The sequence below is a fragment of the Scyliorhinus torazame genome, chromosome 8 (assembly GCF_047496885.1).
Source record: "Scyliorhinus torazame isolate Kashiwa2021f chromosome 8, sScyTor2.1, whole genome shotgun sequence".
Taxonomy (NCBI): Eukaryota; Metazoa; Chordata; class Chondrichthyes; order Carcharhiniformes; family Scyliorhinidae; genus Scyliorhinus; species Scyliorhinus torazame.
The window spans coordinates 148,964,439-148,985,466 of record NC_092714.1 but is presented as its reverse complement, the minus strand read 5'-3'; the positions used below and the strand labels follow the sequence as shown (position 1 = coordinate 148,985,466).

General features: G+C 44.8%; 1 protein-coding gene across 1 annotated transcript in view; it reads right to left on the bottom strand.

The window, feature by feature from the left end:
* The window catches only part of LOC140428785 (uncharacterized), a 57,292-nt gene that overhangs the window by 10,032 nt on the left and 26,232 nt on the right, over positions 1-21,028 (bottom strand). The window contains exons 3-5 of the mRNA XM_072515474.1: positions 12,431-12,902; positions 6,224-6,373; positions 4,068-4,207 (exon numbers count right to left, since the gene is read on the bottom strand). Coding sequence (XP_072371575.1) covers positions 4,068-4,207; positions 6,224-6,373; positions 12,431-12,902 — 762 coding nt within the window. The remainder of the gene's footprint in view (positions 1-4,067; positions 4,208-6,223; positions 6,374-12,430; positions 12,903-21,028) is intronic.

Below are 21,028 nucleotides of genomic sequence, written 5' to 3'. Positions count from 1 at the left end.
GTCCATAGCTCCATGAAAATAGCAATATCGGTGGGCAAGAAGGCATACAGCATGCTTGCCTTCCTCGGCCGGGGCATTGAGTACAAGAGTTAGCAGGTCACGTTAGTTTTATAAAACTTTAGTTCGGCCACATTAGGAATATTGCTTGCAGTTCTGGTCACCACACTACCAGAAGGACGTGGATGCTTTGGAGAGAGTGCAAAGAAGGTGTACCAAGATTTTGCCTTGTCTGGTGTATATTAGCTATGAGGAGAGGTTGAATAAACTCGGATTGTTTTTGTTGGAAAGACTGAGGGGAGACCTGATTGAGGTCTACAAAATTACAATAGGAATAGACAAGGTGAATAATCAGATGCTGTTTCCCAGGGTGGAAGACCCAATTACCAGGGGGCACGTTTCAAGGTGAGAGGGGAAAGTTTCGGGGAGGTGTGCGGGAAAAGGTATTCACTCAGAGAGTGGTGGATGCCTGGAACGTGTTGCCAGTGGAGGTGATGGAAGCAGGCACCATAGCAATGTTTAAGATGCACCTTGACAGACACATGAATGGGCGGGGAATGGAGGGATACAGATAGTTTGGGCAATAAGTAGTAGGACTAAATAAGGAATCTGGATCGGCGCAGGTTTGGTGGGTTGAAGGTCCTGTTCCCATGCTGTCATATTCTTTGTTCTATTTCTGCTTCAAAGTCTCAAACTTAGGGACAGGGGTGACCTTTCAGCCCTTCAAATCTGGTTTGATCTGTTTCGATCACGGCTCATCTTTTTCTTAACTCTTACTCACTTTGGTTCCGCAACCCTTAAATATCCTCACCAAACATCCATCAATCTCAAAGTTGAAATTTTCAATTGACTGCCAACCTCAACTGCGATTTTCACGAGGGAAGAGCTTTTTCTGATTTCCACCATATTTCGTGAGTCGAAGTACTTCCAAAAATCACCCCCTGAATGGTCGAGCGCTAATTTTAAACATCGTAACATAACCCCTACCAACTGTCCCAGCCCCTCTCTTTATTAAAGAGTTTCCCACCAGAGGAGCCAGTTTCTCTTCATATACTACATCAAATTCTTTAATCCTATTAACGTTTTTTAAAATAAATTTAGAGTACCAAATTCATTGTAGCATGGCGAAACCCACACAAACACGGAGAGAATGTGTTAACTCCACGGACAGTGACCCAGAGCCGGGATCGAACCTAGGGCCTCAACACCGTGAGACAGCAGTGCGAACCACTGCGCCACCGTGCTGCCTCTAATCCTGTTAAAGTTGATTGCCCCTCAATCGTCAACTGAATACAAACCTTTTCTGTGCAACCATTTCTCACACAGTTTACCCCTATTAACTCGGCTACTGCGCCCCTCCCAGCCCCCAAATATATCACTAAAACGATGTCGCAGAGTAAAGGAATCTAGGGAAACAACATGTACAAAGTACAAAAATCACACAGGTCAACATATCCATAAGGAAAACAAACAAAGCACTTGGGTTCATTTTTGGAGCAATTGAATTGAAAAGTAGAGATACTGGGGTTGAATTTTCATCTCCAAATGGGTTGGTTCGTGAAATGTTGAAGTTATTTTTTTGGCTGGAAAAGAAATTTTCACCTGCTTTCCCGAGCCCACGCCGCTTTTGTGTGGCCTTTTAACTGTTCATAAGGCTTTGGGGGACAAAGGCACAATTTAAACCTCTTCTGAGGTCCACATTCACCACCCACCCCCCCCCCCCCCCCTCAATCACTGTGAGAACCTTGGACAAGTTGTATTTCCCCTCACACACCATTTTTGTTTTCTCGTGTAGGTTTTGCAAGTCCCTAGAAATAATGCACCTGCTCAGACAGCTCACTGCTGAGGAGTTGGGAATATTGTGAAAGCCAAGTGTAAAATGTTTCACATCTTCAAATGTCACTTTTAGATTATGTATTTTAATGTAGATGTGTCTTTAATGTAATGATTCATCCTTAAGATTGGTCCTGCAGAGGTAAGATGACCCTTATATTGACCAGCATCTGTAATTGTCATGTATCACAATACTTTTCCAATTGTCAAAAGTTGCATAGTGCAGTTAACAATGTAAAAAGAAATATCCTGTCAGCCTTTGATGTTATGTTTTGTGTTGTGATTTGTTGACTGACAGCTCTGGCAGTTAAAATTACTTTTTTTTTGAAAGCTGAAAAAAATCTACACCTGCTCCCCTCTCGTGATTGATAGATATTTTGCTTTGAAATGGAAATGGGACACCATTCTGTTCTGTCAGTTTCAGGTAATCATAGAATTATCATAGAATTTACAGTGCAGAAGGAGGCCATTTGGCCCATCGAGTCTGCACTGGCTCTTGGAAAGAGCACCCTACCCAAGGTCAACACTTCCACCCTATACTCATGTGGGAGGAAACCGGAGCACCCGGAGGAAACCCACGCACACACGGGGAGGATGTGCAGACTCCGCACAGACAGTGACCCAAGCTGGAATCGAACCTGGGACCCTGGAGCTGTGAAGCAATTGTGCTATCATAACCAAAACCTTTGGTTATGACAGCTGTGGCCATTTTGAATACTTGGCTCAGTTTCAAAAATTGGAATTGCTTCTGCTCAGCAGGTGGCCCCTTCATCCAAGACCAATTAAAACATTTAGTAGGCTTTAATAACAGAATATACTCTTAATGTGGTTCCTTGATTGCTTATAAACCTAATGGGCACTCAAAGGATTATTTTTTCTTTGCACTGGTGTAGTATTTCCACCGCCCCCCAGTACCAATTATGTTGTCTTTGAATTCAGGGTATTGTTAGATTATTGGAGTTTCATTCTTTTTCAATGATTTTAAAATAAGTTCCATTGCTATTACGTTGCTCCTGAGGACTGTACGTTGTGTATGCTAGGTGAATGGCTATGGAGGATACATAGGGGACATAGAAGTGGTATTGTAGCATTGGGTGGGGGGGGGGGGGGGGTGATAGGTAATATGAGGAGACATGAGTGGGTTGGGTGGGGGTGTAAGGCATTAAGTATTGGGTGCCTTTAAATGATGTTGAGAACTGGCCTGCTGTGTTGGAGGGCCAAGGTGGGCCTTCTAATTAGCTCACGGCTCACAAAATTCACTTTGAACCCGACACTTCTGTGAAAAGACAAAAAGCCTGGGCAAGGTGTGCATTTCGGAAGGCACAAAAATGTGTAGGTCAGGTCTTCAACAGGCCCCACGAAAATCTGGGCCACAATTATGTCAAGCTTATAGAAAAACCTTGGTTAGACACCACTTAGAGTGCTGAATGCAGTTCCAGACTTTGTCATTCAAAAAGGATACCGAGCAGAAGAGAAGGAACACAAATAGATTTACAAAGACAATACCAGACCAAGGGTCAGAACTATCAAGAAATAAGCTCCTGCAAAGGAAAAGCTGAGAGGTGGCCTGACAGAGGTCTTTAAAATTATGGACGGATCTGGTGGAGTAGATGTAGAGAGGATCGTCAAGATGTTCCATTTCCGTCTGCGGCAGGAGTCGTCACAGGCAGGAAGGAAAATCTGACGGACCAGCCAAAGGTCCTTCGAGGTTCGGCAGGAATTTCCAATCCCGTGGTGGGTGGGACCACAAAATCCCAGCCGATGCCTCTACTTGTCGGGGAGTCGAACTTGGATATAGAGTTAGGGAAAGGGGCAGAGGGGAGGGAGGAACAAACGGGCAGGTCTCTGATAGGGTGGAATACATGAGTGTACATTCTTAAAATTTGTCGCACCATATGTCAGAACGTGTACTGACCTGAAATGTTAACTCTGTTTATACTCCAGAATGACCCATTAGGCACTCCATGTTGGATGCATTAACATCGGAGCCTCAAACTCGGGAAGTGTGGAATTGTTGGTTTGTTGTGGTCCGGGTGGGGGGGGGGAGGTTGCAGGGAGGAAGTATCTGGTCGCAGTTGTCTGACTGTCATGAGTGTGGGGTAGGTTTAAATGGGCGTTTCTCGCCCATCAGTATGGTGTGTTCAGAGTTTGGGAGACTATTAAATATGGTGATGGGATTCTCCAAGTGCCAGACATCCAGTGACAAATAGACAGGCCGACACTGATTGCTCACTTACCTCTATCCTGAGCAGGACATTGCTTGCTTCACTGTGACACACAAGGAAATAGTTTGTTTTGGAAAAATTGAGCACCACAGGCATCCCACAATATGGTTTTAGAATCTTGTTGGATTTGTAATAAAAGATCGTCACCTGGGCTGTGGAGGAAATACAAGTGGTCACAATTAATCTTTCAATTCCTGATTTGATCAACTGATCCAGTTCAGCTGTAAAATCCCTCTTCTGTTCTTATTTTCACAATAACTTCATTGCAGTGTTAATGTAAGCCGACTTGTGACGATAAAGATTATTATAATATTATTATTAATGGCAGGACATTACATAGGAACATAGGAACTTAGGTTCAGGAGTAGACCAATTTTGCCCCTTGAGCTTGCTTCATGATTCAATAGGGTCATGGCTGATCCGGTTGTGGTCCACTTTTCTGTCTGCACCCCCCCCCAAAACCATTCACGTCCTTGTCAATCAAATATCTGTCTCACCCAACCTTAAATAAGCTCAATGCCCCAGCCCTCCCCACCCAAGATCTTTCTCGGCCTTCCTCCAAGCCAGACTTTGTTATTAATTGAGGCGGGGCAGGAAAAGGCCCTTAATGGGCAGCACAGCAGCATAGTGGTTAGCACTGTGGTTTCACAGCGCCAGGGTCCTAGGTTCGATTCCCCGCTGGGTCACTGTCTGTGCGGAGTCTGCACGTTCTCCCCGTGTGTGCGTGGGTTTCCTCCGGGTGCTCCGGTTTCCTCCCACAGTCCAAAGATGTGCAGGTTAGGTGGTTTGGCCATGATAAATTGCCCTTAGTGTCAAAAATGTTAGGAAGGATATTGGGTTAGGGGGAATAGGGTGGAAGTGAGGGTTTAAGTGGGTCGGTACAGACTCGATGGGCCGAATGGCCACCTGCTGCACTGTATGTTCTATGTTAAGTGACCATTAACGGGCCAATAAATGGTCTCAATTGGGGTGGCTTCCTGTCTGAGGCCTTGCCCACCCCAAGGTAAAGTAAAATTCAGCCTCTGTTCTTTCCGGGGATGAGAATTCCACAGATCAAACACCCTCTGAGAGAAAATATTCATCTCCACCTTTAACATTAGATCCCTTGGTGTCAAACTGGTTCTCGTCTCTCCCACAAGGGGAAACATCCTCTCTGTATCTACCCTCTCAAATCCCCTCAGAATCTTAAATGGTTCAATAACATCACCTCTCATTTTTCTAAATTGCAATGGGTATAGACCCAATCTGTTCAACCTTTCTTCATAAGATAAGCCCTTCAAACCAGGGTCAGAATTTCATGCTCCTCCACCAGTGCATTCTTAGATGGGGGGGTGGGGTGAGGGGGTGGGTGAAGACATGGGAATGTAAAATTGAAGAGAGGGGCTTCTCTCCCGGTTCCTGCCCACCCCGACCATACAGCGGGTGGCTGGCAGCTGGCTGGGGCTATAGGCCGTCTCACCACACTGAGGAGCCCACATAAGTCAGGAGTCGGGTATCTCGTGGGGCCTGTGCATCTGGCCCTGTTGAAGGGGGGGGGGGTTCAAGAAGTCGGGGAAAGACATGAAGAGTGTAAATGTTCAGGACTGGTGCTTCTGCTAGGCCAGGGTGCCTGCGAAGAAGGATCTCCCCACGACCCTTGACCCACATGGCTCCCCCCACCACAGGAAAACTACTGGTGGAGGTCGCGAGGCTCTTAAGAGGCTATTAATTTGGCACTTCAATTGATCCAAGAGCAAGTGGGCTGCCTTACCTCTCCTATACCCATAACACTTCAGAGAGTTTGAGGGTGGGCTGGTCGGCAGCCTAGGACATGCTGATACTGAGTGTGCATAAATTCCGTAAGCCTGAGGAACATGTCGATTCTGTGCCTACATTGCCTCCTGGTACACTGCGCCATCGAGTGGTGAAGGAGGATATGCTGAAGATAGTATTGGTCACATAATAATAATTCATGTCCCTCTCAGGAACCTGCTGAAAGGCAAAAGAGTGAGGCCACACACTGAGAGGAGACCTCCTCCTCTCTCTCTTGATCACACCTGGGAGGGTTAGGGGGGGTGAGGGGGCTTGAGGAGTAATATGGCATGGAGGCAAGGGAATAAATCAAATCTAATAAAAGTCCAGAGCTACATTCAGCGAGAAGGAAGGATCATTCAACCACTCTGACTAACCAGACTCTGGATCCTGATGACTGAGAACAATCCTTTGGTATCTGTTGCCAGGTCGTAGATATTGATCACGCTCATTGTGAATTAAGAATGGACAATCACTGTTCATTACTTTCATTATCATCCCACAGCAACCATTGGGAGACACCCCTTCTGTAGAAAGAAGCAAGTTAATCATTGTTAATAAGAGGTCCAGGATATTTTATGTCCAAGTAACTAAAGATTTGGGTTCACATTTAGGAGCCACCATATTGCAGTAAAAACTTGTTGTTCTTTATGACACTGCATGTTTAATTAGTCCAATCAATGGTTATTCTTTGTCTCCGAATGGTAATGGTGATTTTTGGAGGCTGGGAAATGAACAGGGTAAACATAATTTGCTCTTTCTATCCTTTAATGATTTCCTCTAGTAGTCATCTCAAAGCAGCAGTGATGGCATTTATTCTGGCAAGGCCAGCATTTGTGACCCATCCCTTATTGCCATTCCACTGAGCGGTCTCTCGGTCATTGCAGAGGAGAATTAGGAATCAACCACATTGCTGTGGGTCTGGAATCACATGTAGGCCAGACCGGGTAAGGATGGCAGGTTTCCTTCTCGAAAGGACAAGAATGAACCAGGTGGGTTTTTACAACAGTCGATGATATTTTCATGAGACTAGTTTGATGTCGCAGATCTATTCCACCAGCTACCGTGGGACATTTGAACCCATATCCACAGGACATTAGGTTGGGCCACTGGATTACTAGACTAGTGACATTACCACTACAGCAGAACCGTCTGCCGCCATCACCTTTTGCTATATATTTATTGTGAGACGCAAAGAGAAAAAGAAGTAGAGGTGCCACGCTTTAAGTTTGTAAAAACATAGTGCAGGGTTTAATAAGCAATGTTGCATCTACAGGGTAAGACGTGAACTCCGCAAAAGACTGCGAAATGCTCAGCTAACGTCACTGGGTATCACAAGGCCTTTCATCAGCCAATAGTGTTACTTAAACATGTAACATCCTCCCCCCCTTACTTCTTCAGTGCCAACAACTTTTGTTTTAAATATTTAAACGACAGATCCAACACAATATTCATTACATGACATCATGGTGTTATTTATACATGAGGGCGGCACGGTGGCACAGTGGTTAGCACTGCTGCCTTACGGCGCCGAGGACGTAGGTTCGATCCCGGCATTGGGTCACTGTTTGTGTGTAATTTGCACATTCACCCTCTGTTTCACCCCCACAACCCAAAGATGTGCAGGCTAGGTGGATTGGCCACAATAAATTGCTCCCTTAATTGGAAACTTTTCAAAAAAAATTATTTTATACATATATATGTCAGTAAGACAGTCTCTTTGGAGGATGTCTGTCTCGTTTGGATAATATCCAACGTTCAGGAATTTGGCTATTTGAGATCATGGAAATGTCTTCCTGTTCGTTTGTTGGTGGTACTTCTTGAGAAACTAACTCAGTATCTGTCTCTGTTGGTACTGACAATTCTGTAGAGACAGATTCAGTAATTTCTGCAGTAGTAAATCTCAGTTCGGTCATATCTCAGTTCTATCCAGACACTCCAATGTGAATATTTCCGGTGAAGTCTCTGTACATTCACTTGGCAAAGCTAATAACTGGTCAGTGTGCCGATGGCAAAGTTGTCCATCGTCTGTTTGAACTGTGTAAGATATTGAACCTGTATTGGCCAGAATGATGGCTGGAGACCCTTTTTCACATGTGGTATAATTTTTAGATAGAACACGTTCGCCACGGTTAAAGACTCTACTCTGAGTTTTGCTCTCTTCTAACCATTTGTGTTTAATGCTGTCGCCTGACAATTTGCAAATGTGTAGATGGTGTCAGGGGGTCGAATAGAGTTCTCAATTTTCTCTTGAATAGTAGCATTGTCGGTGAGCTTTGTGTTGTGGAATGTGCAAAATTTCTAAATGACATTATAAAGTTGTTGACACATCTGAAAATGGATCTCTTGATGCCTTTACTGTGTGTTTGAACGATTACACAAAGTGTTTGGCTGCTGGTTTGCCTGTTGGTTGCTGGGTGACACAGAACAGGTTTAATATGGCGGATACCAATCCCCTTCAACTAATCTTCAAACTCTGTTGCTGTAAATTTTAAAAATTCATTTACGGGATGTGGCGTCGCGGGTTGGACAGCATTTATTGCCCATTCCTAGTTGTCCTTCAGAAGGTGGTGGTGAGTTGCCTTTTTGAACTGCTGCAGTCCTTGAGATGTGGGTACACCCACTGTGCTGTTATGGAGGGAGTTCCAGGATGTTGCTCCAGCGACAGTGAAGGATATATTTCCAAGGTGGTGAGTGACTTGGAGGGAACCTCCAAGTGGTGGAGTTCCCAGAAATTTGCTGCTCATGTCCTTCTATTTGGTAGTGCACGTGGATTTGAAAGGTGCTGTCTAAGGAATCTTGGTGAGTTACTGCAATGCATCTTGTAGATGGTACACACTGCTGCCAATGTGTGTCGGTGGAGGATTTGAATGTTTGTGGAAGGGGTAGCAATCAAGCAGGCTGCTTGTCCTGGATGGTGTTGAGCTTCTTGTGTGTTGGGGCTGCACTCATCCAGGCAAGTGGGGAGTATTCCATTACACTCTTGACTTCAGCCTTGTAGATGGTGGACAGGCTTTAGGGGGTCAGGAGGTGAGTTACTACGCCGTAGGATTCCTAGCCTTTGACCTGCCCTGATAGCCACAGTATTAATATGGCTAGTCCAGCTTAGTTTCTGATCAATGGTAATCGCCAGGATGTTGATTGTGCGGGATTCAGCGATGGTAATACCATTGAATATCAAGGGGCTGTGGTTAGATGCTCTCTTGTAGGAGATGATCATTGCCTGGTACTTGTGTGGCACGAATGTAACTTGCCACTTGTCAGCCCATGCCTGAATATTGTCCAGGTCTTTTTGCATTTGGACATGGACTGCTTCATTATCTGAGGAGTTGCAAATGGTGCTGAACATTGTGTAGTCATCCTTAAACATCCCCACTTCTGACCTTATGATGGAAGGGAGGTCATTGATGAAGCAGCTGAAAATAGTTGGGCCTAGGACACTCCCCTAAGGAACTCCTGTAGTGATGTCTTGGAGCTGAGATGATTGACCTCCAACCACCACAACCATCTTCCATTTTGCCAGGTATGACTTCAACCAACGGAGAGCTTCCCCTGACTCCCATTGACTCCAGTTTAGCTAGAGCTCCTTGATGCCATACTCGGTCAAATGCTGCCTCAGATATTGAAATAGTCCATGTCCAAATGCAGTATGAGAACCTGTGTGCCCTCTCGCTCAGCCCCCTTGCCATCCCACAGTGGAAATGGATGTGTCTATGGCCTCTTCCGTCATGAATCCCATTTCAGCAGGCGTCATTAAATGCCACCGATTTGGGAACAGGCTTGTGCAAACTGGTTGCATATTGCAGTTGATGCTGGTTCTGACTATGTTCAGTCACAACTCCCTCTCTGAAAACCACATAAAAGTATATTTTGGATATCATCATTCCCTCATCAAATCCCCCCTACAACTTCTGCTTTCACACTCACCTCCACATTGCCTTCATTTGCCATTTACCGGGATCATGGCCTTGTCAATAGAATAGAACAGAATAGAACAGAACAGAATAGAATCCCTATAGTATAGAAGGAGGCCAATTGGCCCACTGAGTCTGCACCGACTCTCTGAGAGAGCATCCTACCAAGGCCCAATCACCTGCCCTATTCCCGTAACTCCACCTAATTCTTGGACACCAGGGGGCAATTTAGAATGGTCAATCCACCTGCACATCTTTGAACTGCTATTTGACTAAACAACATCACTTGCTAGTTCTTGAACCCATTCCCAAATATACTGGCAGTGTCCTTGATCTTTCCCACACTTCCCCATTTTCGAGTTTATAACTTTCCACATTGATTTCTAGACATCCAGTTTCAAATTTTGTATGGGCAATCTTTCTATCGCTTATCTAAAATGCTACATACGACGTACAGTGCAGAAACGGACCATTTGGCCCATCGAGTCCATGTTGCCGTTTATGCTGCACTCCCATCTTTCCTTACCTAAATCTATCATCATAACCCTGTATTCGCTTCTCCCTCACATGTTTGTCTAGCTACCCCTTAAATGCATCTGTACTATTCACCTCAACCATTCCCAGTGGGAGCGAGTTCCACATTCTCAATGAGTAAAGAGGTTTCTTCTTAATTCCCCATTGGATTTCTTGGTGTGCATCTTTCTCAAAGTTTCAGTTGCTAGTTGCAGCCTTCCTGAATGTTTTCCACTCAGTCAGGACTCCCTGTGATATTGACAAGTAACTCACATTCAGTGAGAAAATCAATTGAATGGTCGAGGTGGTGAACTCTGAATTCTAATTGAGGTAATGGAATGATGAGTGATGTGGAGAAGGGATGGCTGAGCTGTATTGTCATTAGACTAGCAATTCAGTGGCCTGGCCAATGAGTAGGAAAGATGGCTGACATTGTGCCATGAGGCATGCTGGTAAAAGAGGACAATGGCTAACATTAAAGAGGCTAACAGAGAAAACTGTAGCTCTCTGCAGAATGAATTTTGTGGGAATGGTCAGAACGACAGCTTTCAACTGGGCATTTTGCTGATAACACTTTGTTTTGGAACAGCGAAAGCAAGGTTCTCTTGAGGGCGAATGAGGCCTGTGTGCTACAGGATTATTTATATGAATGAATTGTAAACTAAGAACTAAAACATTATAAAATAGCAGGAACTTCCGAGATTCAGCAGCGATACCCCTGGGATCAACATTTGCAAGAAAAGACCCTGCGTCTGGAACCCACAGCGCATACACTCCAGAACGAGCCTGGCCAACCTCTCTCAATTGGGTAGTATATTTAGTTCAAGCTGAGTCTTGAAACTTATGTAACTGTTTAAATAAGCTAACTGAGTTCAATCAAAAGCTGTATAGAAGCAAAGGCTTGTATTGAGGACTGATTAGATTGTTTCGTCCGTTGATGCCAGCAGAGGGCAGCAACAATGGGTTCAAATCCCACCCCTGCAACTGCTAGAATTTAAAATTCAATGAATAAAATCGGTAATATCAAGCTAGCCTCAGTAATGAAACTATCATCGATTGTCGTAAAAACCCACCTGCTTCACTAATGTCCTTCAGCAAACAGGGTCTTGCAGCCCTTATAAGAAAATCTTACATCCCTGTATGGACAGAGTGAATTGGGAGAAACGGTTCCCACTTGTGAAAGGATTGAGAACAAAAAGGAACAATTTAAAGTGATTGGCAAACGAAGAAGTGAAAGTGATTGAGGAAATACATTTTTGGCACAGCAAGGAGTTAAGCTCTGGAATTCGCTGACTGAGAGTGTGCAGGTGGCAGGTTCAATTGAAGCATTCAAAAGGGAACTAGACTGATATCTAGAAAGGAGGAATGGGGAGAAGGTGGGAAGAACGGCATTGATGAATTGTTCTTTTAGAGAGCTGGTGCAGACACAATGGGCCGAATGGTGCTGAATTCTGCGCTGTAACAATTCCGCTATCTTTACCTGGTCTGACTACAATGTGACTCCAGACCCACAGCAATGTGGTTGACTCTACTTTATCTTGAACTGAGTGGCTTTCTGGACCATTTCAGAGGGCAGTTAAGTCAAGTCACCACAGTCCCAGATGACCATTGGCTGCTTTCCCCTTTGAGGGGGAGAGCTGACTGGTGGTGATTTCACCTGAGGATCACCAAACCTAAGGCGGGAGGCAAAGCTGAGAAGGCAGGGGCTTCAGGAATAACCTCAGCCAGTGCGGGGATTGAACCTGCACTGTTGGCCTCGCTCTGTATCATGAACAAGCTTTCCGGCCAACTGAGCTAAACCAGGTAAGTCGGGTAAGGTAAATCGGTAGTTAGGGATGGGTGACAAATGCTGGTCTTGCGAGCAACGTCCATATCCCATGAAAGAATAAATAAAATTGGACTTTTCCAGTCTTGGATTCTGCAATGGGTTTTAAATCAGAAAGTGCAATTTCTCACTGTTGTGAATTATTAATATTAACTATTAAAGTCTGCAATCAATTTTCCATCAGTCACACAGTATTATCAGAACACAAGACACAATGGTACATCTAGTCTCGCAGCTGATGGATGTGGATTTCATCAGGTAGTGTTGTTAAAGGTTAGCAACCCTAAAATCAATGGATTATATAAGATGTTAATTGTGAAGAAATCACTAACCTTCCAAATAATACAGCTCCGATTTGGCCTCTGACCTCACATTAATGGTGTGTACATCACAATCCTTCTTTTTACACACAGCGCATACTGTTCCGGAGGGACATTTGGGGCCTCGCCCTCGCAGAACGGAGACTGAAATCTGATTCAGTGCCACCAACAATCCGCATGCCCTCGTGCCGCCACATGCGGTCCCTCCATTTTCCACTCCAGCATTGGCAGTGGCATGGCAGTTCAGGGGCTTGGTGAAAGTTCCTGGGCCAGCATATTCCCTGTCCCCGATTTCTTCTGGCAGTGTTGTGACATTGCTGTCAGACATGGCTGGCCTCTCCCGGCCCTCAGAGTCTTGATGTGTCCGCACCATCTCCATGCTGAACTCCAGCTTCACATTTTTCTTGTCATATGGCTGATAGACAGCCTCGCAGGGCTCCCTTGAGAGATGGAATTCTGTTCCGGGCTCGGGCCGATGAAGAGTCTGTATTTACCAAAACAAGGTTTATTGTTTAAGAGGGTATTTTTGTCAGTAAATATGCGCGGGTGGCAAAAACATTCCTGTTTCTTTCTCCAAACTCTCTCTCGGCTTATTGGTTAACTTCAGCAACCTTACACTCTCAGCAGTCGGTCATGTTTAAAGAGCTTGTAAGCTGAGAGTGTAAGGTTGCTGAAGTTACCCAATAAGCTGAGAGAGAGACTGGAGAAAGAAACAGGAATGTTTTTGCCCATCACTGACCCATTCACTTTTCAGGTTTAGCTCACTGCCTGGGCTCAGTACATAAGAACATAAGAAGTAGGAACAGGAGTAGGCCATCTGGCCCCTCGAGCCTGCTCCACCATTCAATGAGATCATGGCTGATCTTTTGTGGACTCAGCTCCACTTTCCGGCCCGAATACCATAACCCTTAATCCCTTTATTCTTCAAAAAACTATCCATCTTTATCTTAAAAACATTTAATGAAGGAGCCTCTACTGCTTCACTGGGCAAGGAATTCCATAGATTCACAACCCTTTGGGTGAAGAAGTTCCTCCTAAACTCAGTCCTAAATCTACTTCCCCTTATTTTGAGGCTATGCCCCCTAGTTCTGCTTTCACCCATCAGTGGAAACAACCTGCCCTCATCTATCCTATCTATTCCCTTCATAATCTTATATGTTTCTATAAGATCCCCCCTTATCCTTCTAAATTCCAACGAGTACAGTCCCAGTCTACTCAACCTCTCCTCGTAATCCAACCCCTTCAGCTCTGGGATTAACCTAGTGAATCTCCTCTGCACACCCTCCAGTGCCAGTACGTCCTTTCTCAAGTAAGGAGACCAAAACTGAACACAATACTCCAGGTGTGGCCTCACTAACACCTTATACAATTGCAGCAGAACCTCCCTAGTCTTAAAATCCATCCCTCTAGCAATGAAGGACAAAATTCCATTTGCCTTCTTAATCACCTGTTGCACCTGAAAACCAACTTTCTGCGACTCATGCACTAGCGCACCCAGGTCTCTCTGCAGAGCAGCATGTTTTAATATTTTATCATTTAAATAATAATCCCTTTTGCTGTTATTCCTACCAAAATGGATAACCTCACATTTGTCAACATTGTATTCCATCTGCCAGACCCTAGCCCATTCACTTAGCCTATCCAAATCCCTCTGCAGGCTTCCAGTATCCTCTGCACTTTTTGCTTTACCACTTATCTTAGTGTCGTCTGCAAACTTGGACACATTGCCCTTGGTCCCCAACTCCAAATCATCTATGTAAATTGTGAACAGTTGTGGGCCCAACACTGATCCCTGAGGGACACCACTAGCTACTGATTGCCAACCAGAGAAACACCCATTAATCCCCACGCTTTGCTTTCTATTAATTAACCAATCCCCTATCCATGCTACTACTTTCCCCTTAATGCCATGCATCTTTATCTTATGCAACAACCTTTTGTGTGGCACCTTGTCAAAGGCTTTCTGGAAATCCAGATATACCACATCCATTGGCTCCCCGTTATCTACCGCACTGTTAATGTCCTCAAAAAATTCCACTAAATTAGTTAGGCACGACCTGCCCTTTATGAACCCATGCTGCGTCTGTCCAATGGGACAATTTCCATCCAGATGCCTCGCTATTTCTTCCTTGATGATAGATTCCAGCATCTTCCCTACTACCGAAGTTAGGCTCACTGGCCTATAATTACCCGCTTTCTGCCTACCTCCTTTTTTAAACAGTGGTGTCACGTTTGCTAATTTCCAATCCGCCGGGACCACCCCAGAGTCTAGTGAATTTTGGTAAATTATCACTAGTGCATTTGCAATTTCCCTAGCCATCTCTTTTAGCACTCTGGGATGCATTCCATCCGGTCCAGGAGACTTGTCTACCTTTAGCCCCATTAACTTGCCCATCACTACCTCCTTGGTGATATCAATCCTCTCAAGGTCCTCACCTGTCATAGCCTCATTTCCATCAGTCACTGGCATGTTATTTGTGTCTTCCACTGTGAAGACCGACCCAAAAAACCTGTTCAGTTCCTCAGCCATTTCCTCATCGCCCATTATTAAATCTCCCTTCTCATCCTCTAAAGGACCAATATTTACCTTAGCCACTCTTTTTTGTTTTATGTATTTGTAGAAACTTTTACTATCTGTTTTTATATTCTGAGCAAGTTTACTCTCATAATCTATCTTACTCTTCTTTATAGCTTTTTTAGTAGCTTTCTGGTGCCCCCTAAAGATTTCCCAGTCCTCTAGTCTCCCACTGATCTTTGCTACTTTGTATGTTTTTTCCTTCAATTTGATACTCTCCCTTATTTCCTTCGATATCCACGGTCGATTTTCCCTCTTTTACCGTCCTTCCTTTTTGTTGGTATAAACCTTTGCTGGGCACTGTGAAAAATCACTTGGAAGGTTCTCCACTGTTCCTCAACTGTTTCACCATAAAGTCTTTGCTCCCAGTCTACCTTAGCTAGTTCTTCTCTCATCCCATTGTAATCTCCTTTGTTTAAGCACAAAACACTAGTGCTTGATTTTACCTTCTCACCCTCAATCTGTATTTTAAATTCCACCATATTGTGATCGCTCCTTCCGAGAGGATCCCTAACTATGAGATCCTGAATCAATCCTGTCTCATTACACAGGACCAGATCTAGGACCGCTTGTCCCCTCGTAGGTTCCATTACATACATTCGGCTAGTTTTGAAGATCAGCCTTTCACCATTATTATGGGCCCTGACTGAACTCCAACATTTGCTAGGAAACCAGACAAAAACCTCAATATTTAATTTAATTTGTAAGACTTTAAGAAAGGACACTTTGTTCCCGGAGTGATTTCACACACAAATAGGGATATGGTATATTAAAACAAACGTTATTATTAACACAGTATTAAACTAATTTTAACATCATAGAGAAAATAGTTTACAATTATCAGTTAAACAATGCTTAACAAAAAAATGAAACACTTTAACTCCTAACAGCTATCTTTTTTAAAATATTCAATTAAGCAAAACCCATCTCAGGTCAAAATCTACTTTTAAATACAGTAAGCCAACCCAGGAATACTTTCTGTATAGATGTCTTGGAGAAACGGCTTTGAGAGAGACAGAGATCCTTCAGGAAACAGTCTGCAGATTCTTGCCTGTGACAAACTACTGTTTTTTCCCTGTATTTGGCAAACAGCCCCTCTTCTGTTTACCGCAAAATCTAAAACTGAAACTCAACACCTGACTGCTTCAGCCCTTGCTCCTCCATGAACTACATTATCTCGATCCCATTGACTGGGTTATGACCATCTTACTAAGGCTAACCATAACCCCTAAATGACGTAAACCCCAAGGAACCTACTTTCCATCAACAAAATTCCATTAGACCTATTTAGATAAATTCTATACATGATTGGAATGAGTGATGATCTTCCTCTTATGTTGCTTTAATTCTCCTTTCTATAGCCACAGTGTCTGCCTGTCTTTTAACCCAGAATCTGCTACAACATCACTGCAGTAGACGCATACACACACTAACCCAGGCTTTTAATCATTATTGCACCAGATATGCATAACACTATGTATCTGAAATTCTTATATTCATCACATCATATATCTTCGTGTCTCCTCCATTCCCACCATCATAACGCATACGCCTAGTATCTCAAGCATAAGATTTGAAAACACATTTCAACAAGCACAGCTTGTAAAGTTGTATCATCGTCACATTTCATTTTTGCTCCATCCATCCAGTCTAATTGCTCTGGCTAAGAGGGATTGTCCACCCTCTAAACCAACACCACCCCACCCCCATAGCTCCACCCCTCAATTCCCAATTCTATTCCCTGGATCCTTGATTTGCATTCAAGAAATAAGTTGCTGAAAGGGAATTTAAAATGAATATTATTGTTCAAACATCTTTCAAAAGTGGGAGAGAAACCTCCTCATCCAAATTTGCCTCAGGTCTTTGTTAGGCGGAAAGAGTGAGAGAACCTGTTTCAGTCCAGCAGCTGTATGGGCCTCACAATCACTGTATGGGCCTCACAATCCTCTCCCTACCTCTGTAATCTCCTCCGACACAACAACCCTCCGGGATATGTAGGCTTCTCTAATTCTGGCCTCTTGAGCATCCCCAATTTTAATCGCTCCACTATTGGTTGCCCCACCTTCAGTTGCTTCAGCACTAAGCTCTTGAATACTCTCCCCAAATCTCTCCGCCTTACTCTCCCCATTAAAGATGCTCCTGAGAGCTCTCTTTCCCAGGGTAAGTTTCTGACCATTTGACCCACTACCACCTTAAGTGTCAAATCTTGTTTCATAATGTTCATGCGAAGTGCCTTGGGAGATTTGATTACTCTGAGGTGCTATATAAAGACAGGTTGCTATTATTAGTTATTAGTTGTTTGTAATAAGATTTTAAAGAGTAAAATGGATGGCATAACATGGTAGAGTGGTAGTGCCATGGAGGGCAAGTGCCGACTCTGTGTCCAGTCCAAGCTACGTTCAATGCGAGGGTGTCCGGGAAAGATTGTCACATATTCAATCGCTCTGTGTATTATTATGTAAGTATGTTTGCTCTTGATGGTCCCACATGGGAGATTTATAAAGGAGAATTATACATGGGACTTTGATCAGATGGATTCAAAATTGGTTTAGTTGGAGTAGTCAGAGGATGATGACAGACGGCTGCTCTAGTGACTGGAAGCCAGTGTCCAGTGGCATACCACAGATATCAGTGCTGAGTCCACTATTATTCTTCACTTATATAAACAACATAGATGACTATGTTGGGGATAGGGGCAGTAAGTTTGCGGATGACATTAAGACTGGTCGGGTGATTAACAGTGAGGTTGAGTGTCTTGGGTTACAGGAAGATATAGACAGGATGGACAAATGGGCAGAAAATTTGCAGATTTTCCTTGAAAAGTGTGAGGTGATACACTTGGGAACTAGTAATTTGACAAGGAAGTAGTCAATGAATGGCATGACACTAGGAATTTCCAAGGACCAAAGGAACCTTGGCATGTTTGTCCATAGGTCACTGAAGGCTGAAAGGCAGGTTAATAGGGTTGTGAAAAAGGCACATGGGACAATTGCCTCTATCAATCGAGGCATAGGTTACAAAAGTAGGGAGGCCATGTTGGAGTTGTATAGAACTTTTGTGAGGCCACAGCTGGAGTACTGTGTGCAGTTTGCAATGAATTGGCTAAATCCTTGTCTGTTTGTATTTCTCTTTCTAATCCCTGTCCCTGAAACATTGCAGGTTTTAAACTTTGAAACTGCAAACTTTGATCAAACTGAAAACACCCCTGGTCTAATGTACTGGCCCAGGTATCTCCTTGAATGCTCTGTGGCATAGCCCTGTAATGTCATTTTGATGGACTTGGAAAGCAGCCAATTGGTGCCTCTGAAATTCTGGGATATCTGTTCTCGTTTGGGATTGGTTGAGCTTGTCAGAGAGTTTCTGGAAGATTCTGAAACAGCAGGCAAGCTCCATTTTGTCTGAGGTCTGTGCAGACTTGGAAACCAGCATTCAGCAAAACCCTTTCTCTCTATCAGCTTTTGGCCTGCTTCCAGCCAGCCTGGGGAAGTAGCTTCTGCCTTAAACGTCTCGAGCCAGGTTGGTGTAAGTGTGAAAGTCTGTTTGCAAGGCCTGCCGATTTAAATGCTTCCACCTAGCGTGTGAAAGTGATCAATGAGAGGAGCTGTGGGCAAGAAGATATTTCTATCCTGATTAAGAAATGTGAAGCCAGTGCTCCACATTCTCTCTCCACTGCTGGATTCTTCTTGAGGGTTCAGAACAAGGAGTGGGGATGTATAAAAGCCCACTTAAAACCCTCATGCTGAGAACTGTAGTTTCATCTCAGTGAGGCTAATAGCCCATCTGGTGGACGCAGGCTAATATTGCACAGACCTGAGGGGAACCATCAATGCAAGACTGAGGTCAGTCAAGTGGAAATGACTCCTCAAAGAGAATTCTACAGCCTGCCAGTTCTAATTGAAGTCAGACATGAGAAGATCCCAAACAACCAATGATTGCAGCACTTTGCATCCGTGGAATGTCGCTGGATACAAAGACTGCTATCTCAGCGGGACAGAACCATCTCAGGCCCTTTTAATCCCTGTTATTTTTAATCCTTTCGCTACCCCCATCATGGGCGGGATTCTCCTTTCCGGGGACTAAGACCCCACGCCGGCGGGAGAACCGGCGCCAACCACTCCAGCGCCAACAGCCCCCGAAAGTACGGAATTCTCCGCACTTCCGAGGGCTAGGTGGACGCCGGAGGGTTTGGCGTCGCTCCAACCGGCACCAAAGGGCCGGTGTGATCTCGCGCATGCGCGGAACCGTGGGCGTGTTTCCGCACACGCGCAGACCGGCCGGCGTCTTCTGGCGCATGCATGGGGGGTTCCCTTCTCTGCGCTGGCCATGGCGGAGCCCTACAGAGGCTGGCGCGGTAGGAAGGAGCTTGGGCCCGGCCACTTTGAGGGGCCCCCCCCCCCCCAGGGTCGGATCCCCCTGCTCCCCCCTGAGGACCGCCCCAGCTGACTTACCTGCCAGGTCCCGCCATGTGGGACCATGCCTAACCCAAGCTGGCGGGACTGGCAAAAAATGGACTGCCGCTCGGCCTAGCGGTGCCCGGAGAATTGTCGTGGGGGGGGGGGGGGGGGCGCTGCCAACGGCCCCCGAACGGCGTGGCATGAACCCCGCCCAAAAACCGGCGGCGGAGACTACGACAGCCGCCCCCCCGGGGATTCTCCGACCTGACAGGGGGTCGGAGTATTCCGCTGCATATGTTTGTCTTGTGTGTGTCTGGGTGGAGGGCAGGATGGGGTTTGGGGAATAGTTAGATTAGCAGACCATTGTCCAAAGCTGTGCAGGTTAGATGGATTGGCCATGCTAAATTGCCCTTAGTGCCCAAAAAAGGTTATGTGGGGTTACTGGGTTACGGGTATAGGGTGGAGGTGTGGGCTTAAGTAGGGTGCTCTTTACAAGGGCTGATGCAGACTCGATGGGCCGAATGGCCTCCTTCTGCACTGTCATTTCTAGATTCTATGATTGTTCTGTTCTTACCGGTATATGGTCATCTTTTTCTTTATTATAAATTAACAATTTTTAATGTTTTACTTATAAATCTGGTGCCAGTAACTCATTGGAGCAGTCAAGGGTTAAAGATCTCAGGAAAATACCAAAATTATTGGTTAATTCACCTGTGTTGGAACTCTGGGGTCTGTGGGGCTGGAATCAACCGTGCACTTGCCAGGGTATCATAACAAGTTCTGGTCGCCATTATATCGGAAGGATGTGATTGCATTGGAAGGGGTGCAGAGGAGATTCATCAGGATGTTGCCTTCGCTGGAACATTTAAGTTATGAAGTTATGAAGTGATGAAGAGTGGTTGGATCAGCTTGGGTATTTTTCGTTGGAGCAGAGAAGACTGAGGGACAACCTGATTGATGATTGATGTTTACAAGATTATGAGGGGCATGGACAGGGTTAATGGAGAGCAGCGATTCCCCGAGGAGGACACAAGTTCACTTTGAGGGGCAGGAGATTTAGGAGGAATGTGAGGAAAATCTTATTACCCAGAAGGTGGTGATGGTCTGGAATGCACTGCTTGGGGGTGCGTGGAGGCGGGTTACCTCACATCCTTTAAATAGTACCTGGGTGAACACTTGGCACATCATAATATTCAAGGCTATGGGCAAAGTGCTGGGAAGTGGGATTTGGTAGGTAGGTCAGGTGTTTTTCATGCGTTGGTGCAGACTTGATGGGCCGGTGGGAATCTTCTGCACTGTGTATTTCTGTGATGTTTACGGTGCTTGATTAGTTCAGCCTGGTTGTGGACACAAAAAAAGTAAACAACCTGTAGAAAGTGCTGGAAGCCTGAGCTAGAAGCATGTAGCAGACATTTTAAAACAGCGAAGAAAACATGTTACGCTCATGAGATGTAAAATATACAATTGTGGCACAGCAATAGTGGGAACAGGACTCTCCCTAATCACCATTTCCACATGCATTAGAAGAAGCCAGGAAACAGGGCATGAATCAATGTCTTCTTCAGTAAAATAAATTTCTCAACATAAAAACAACTTGCAACTGTGTAACACCTTTAACCTGGTAAACCCGTCATTGAAACT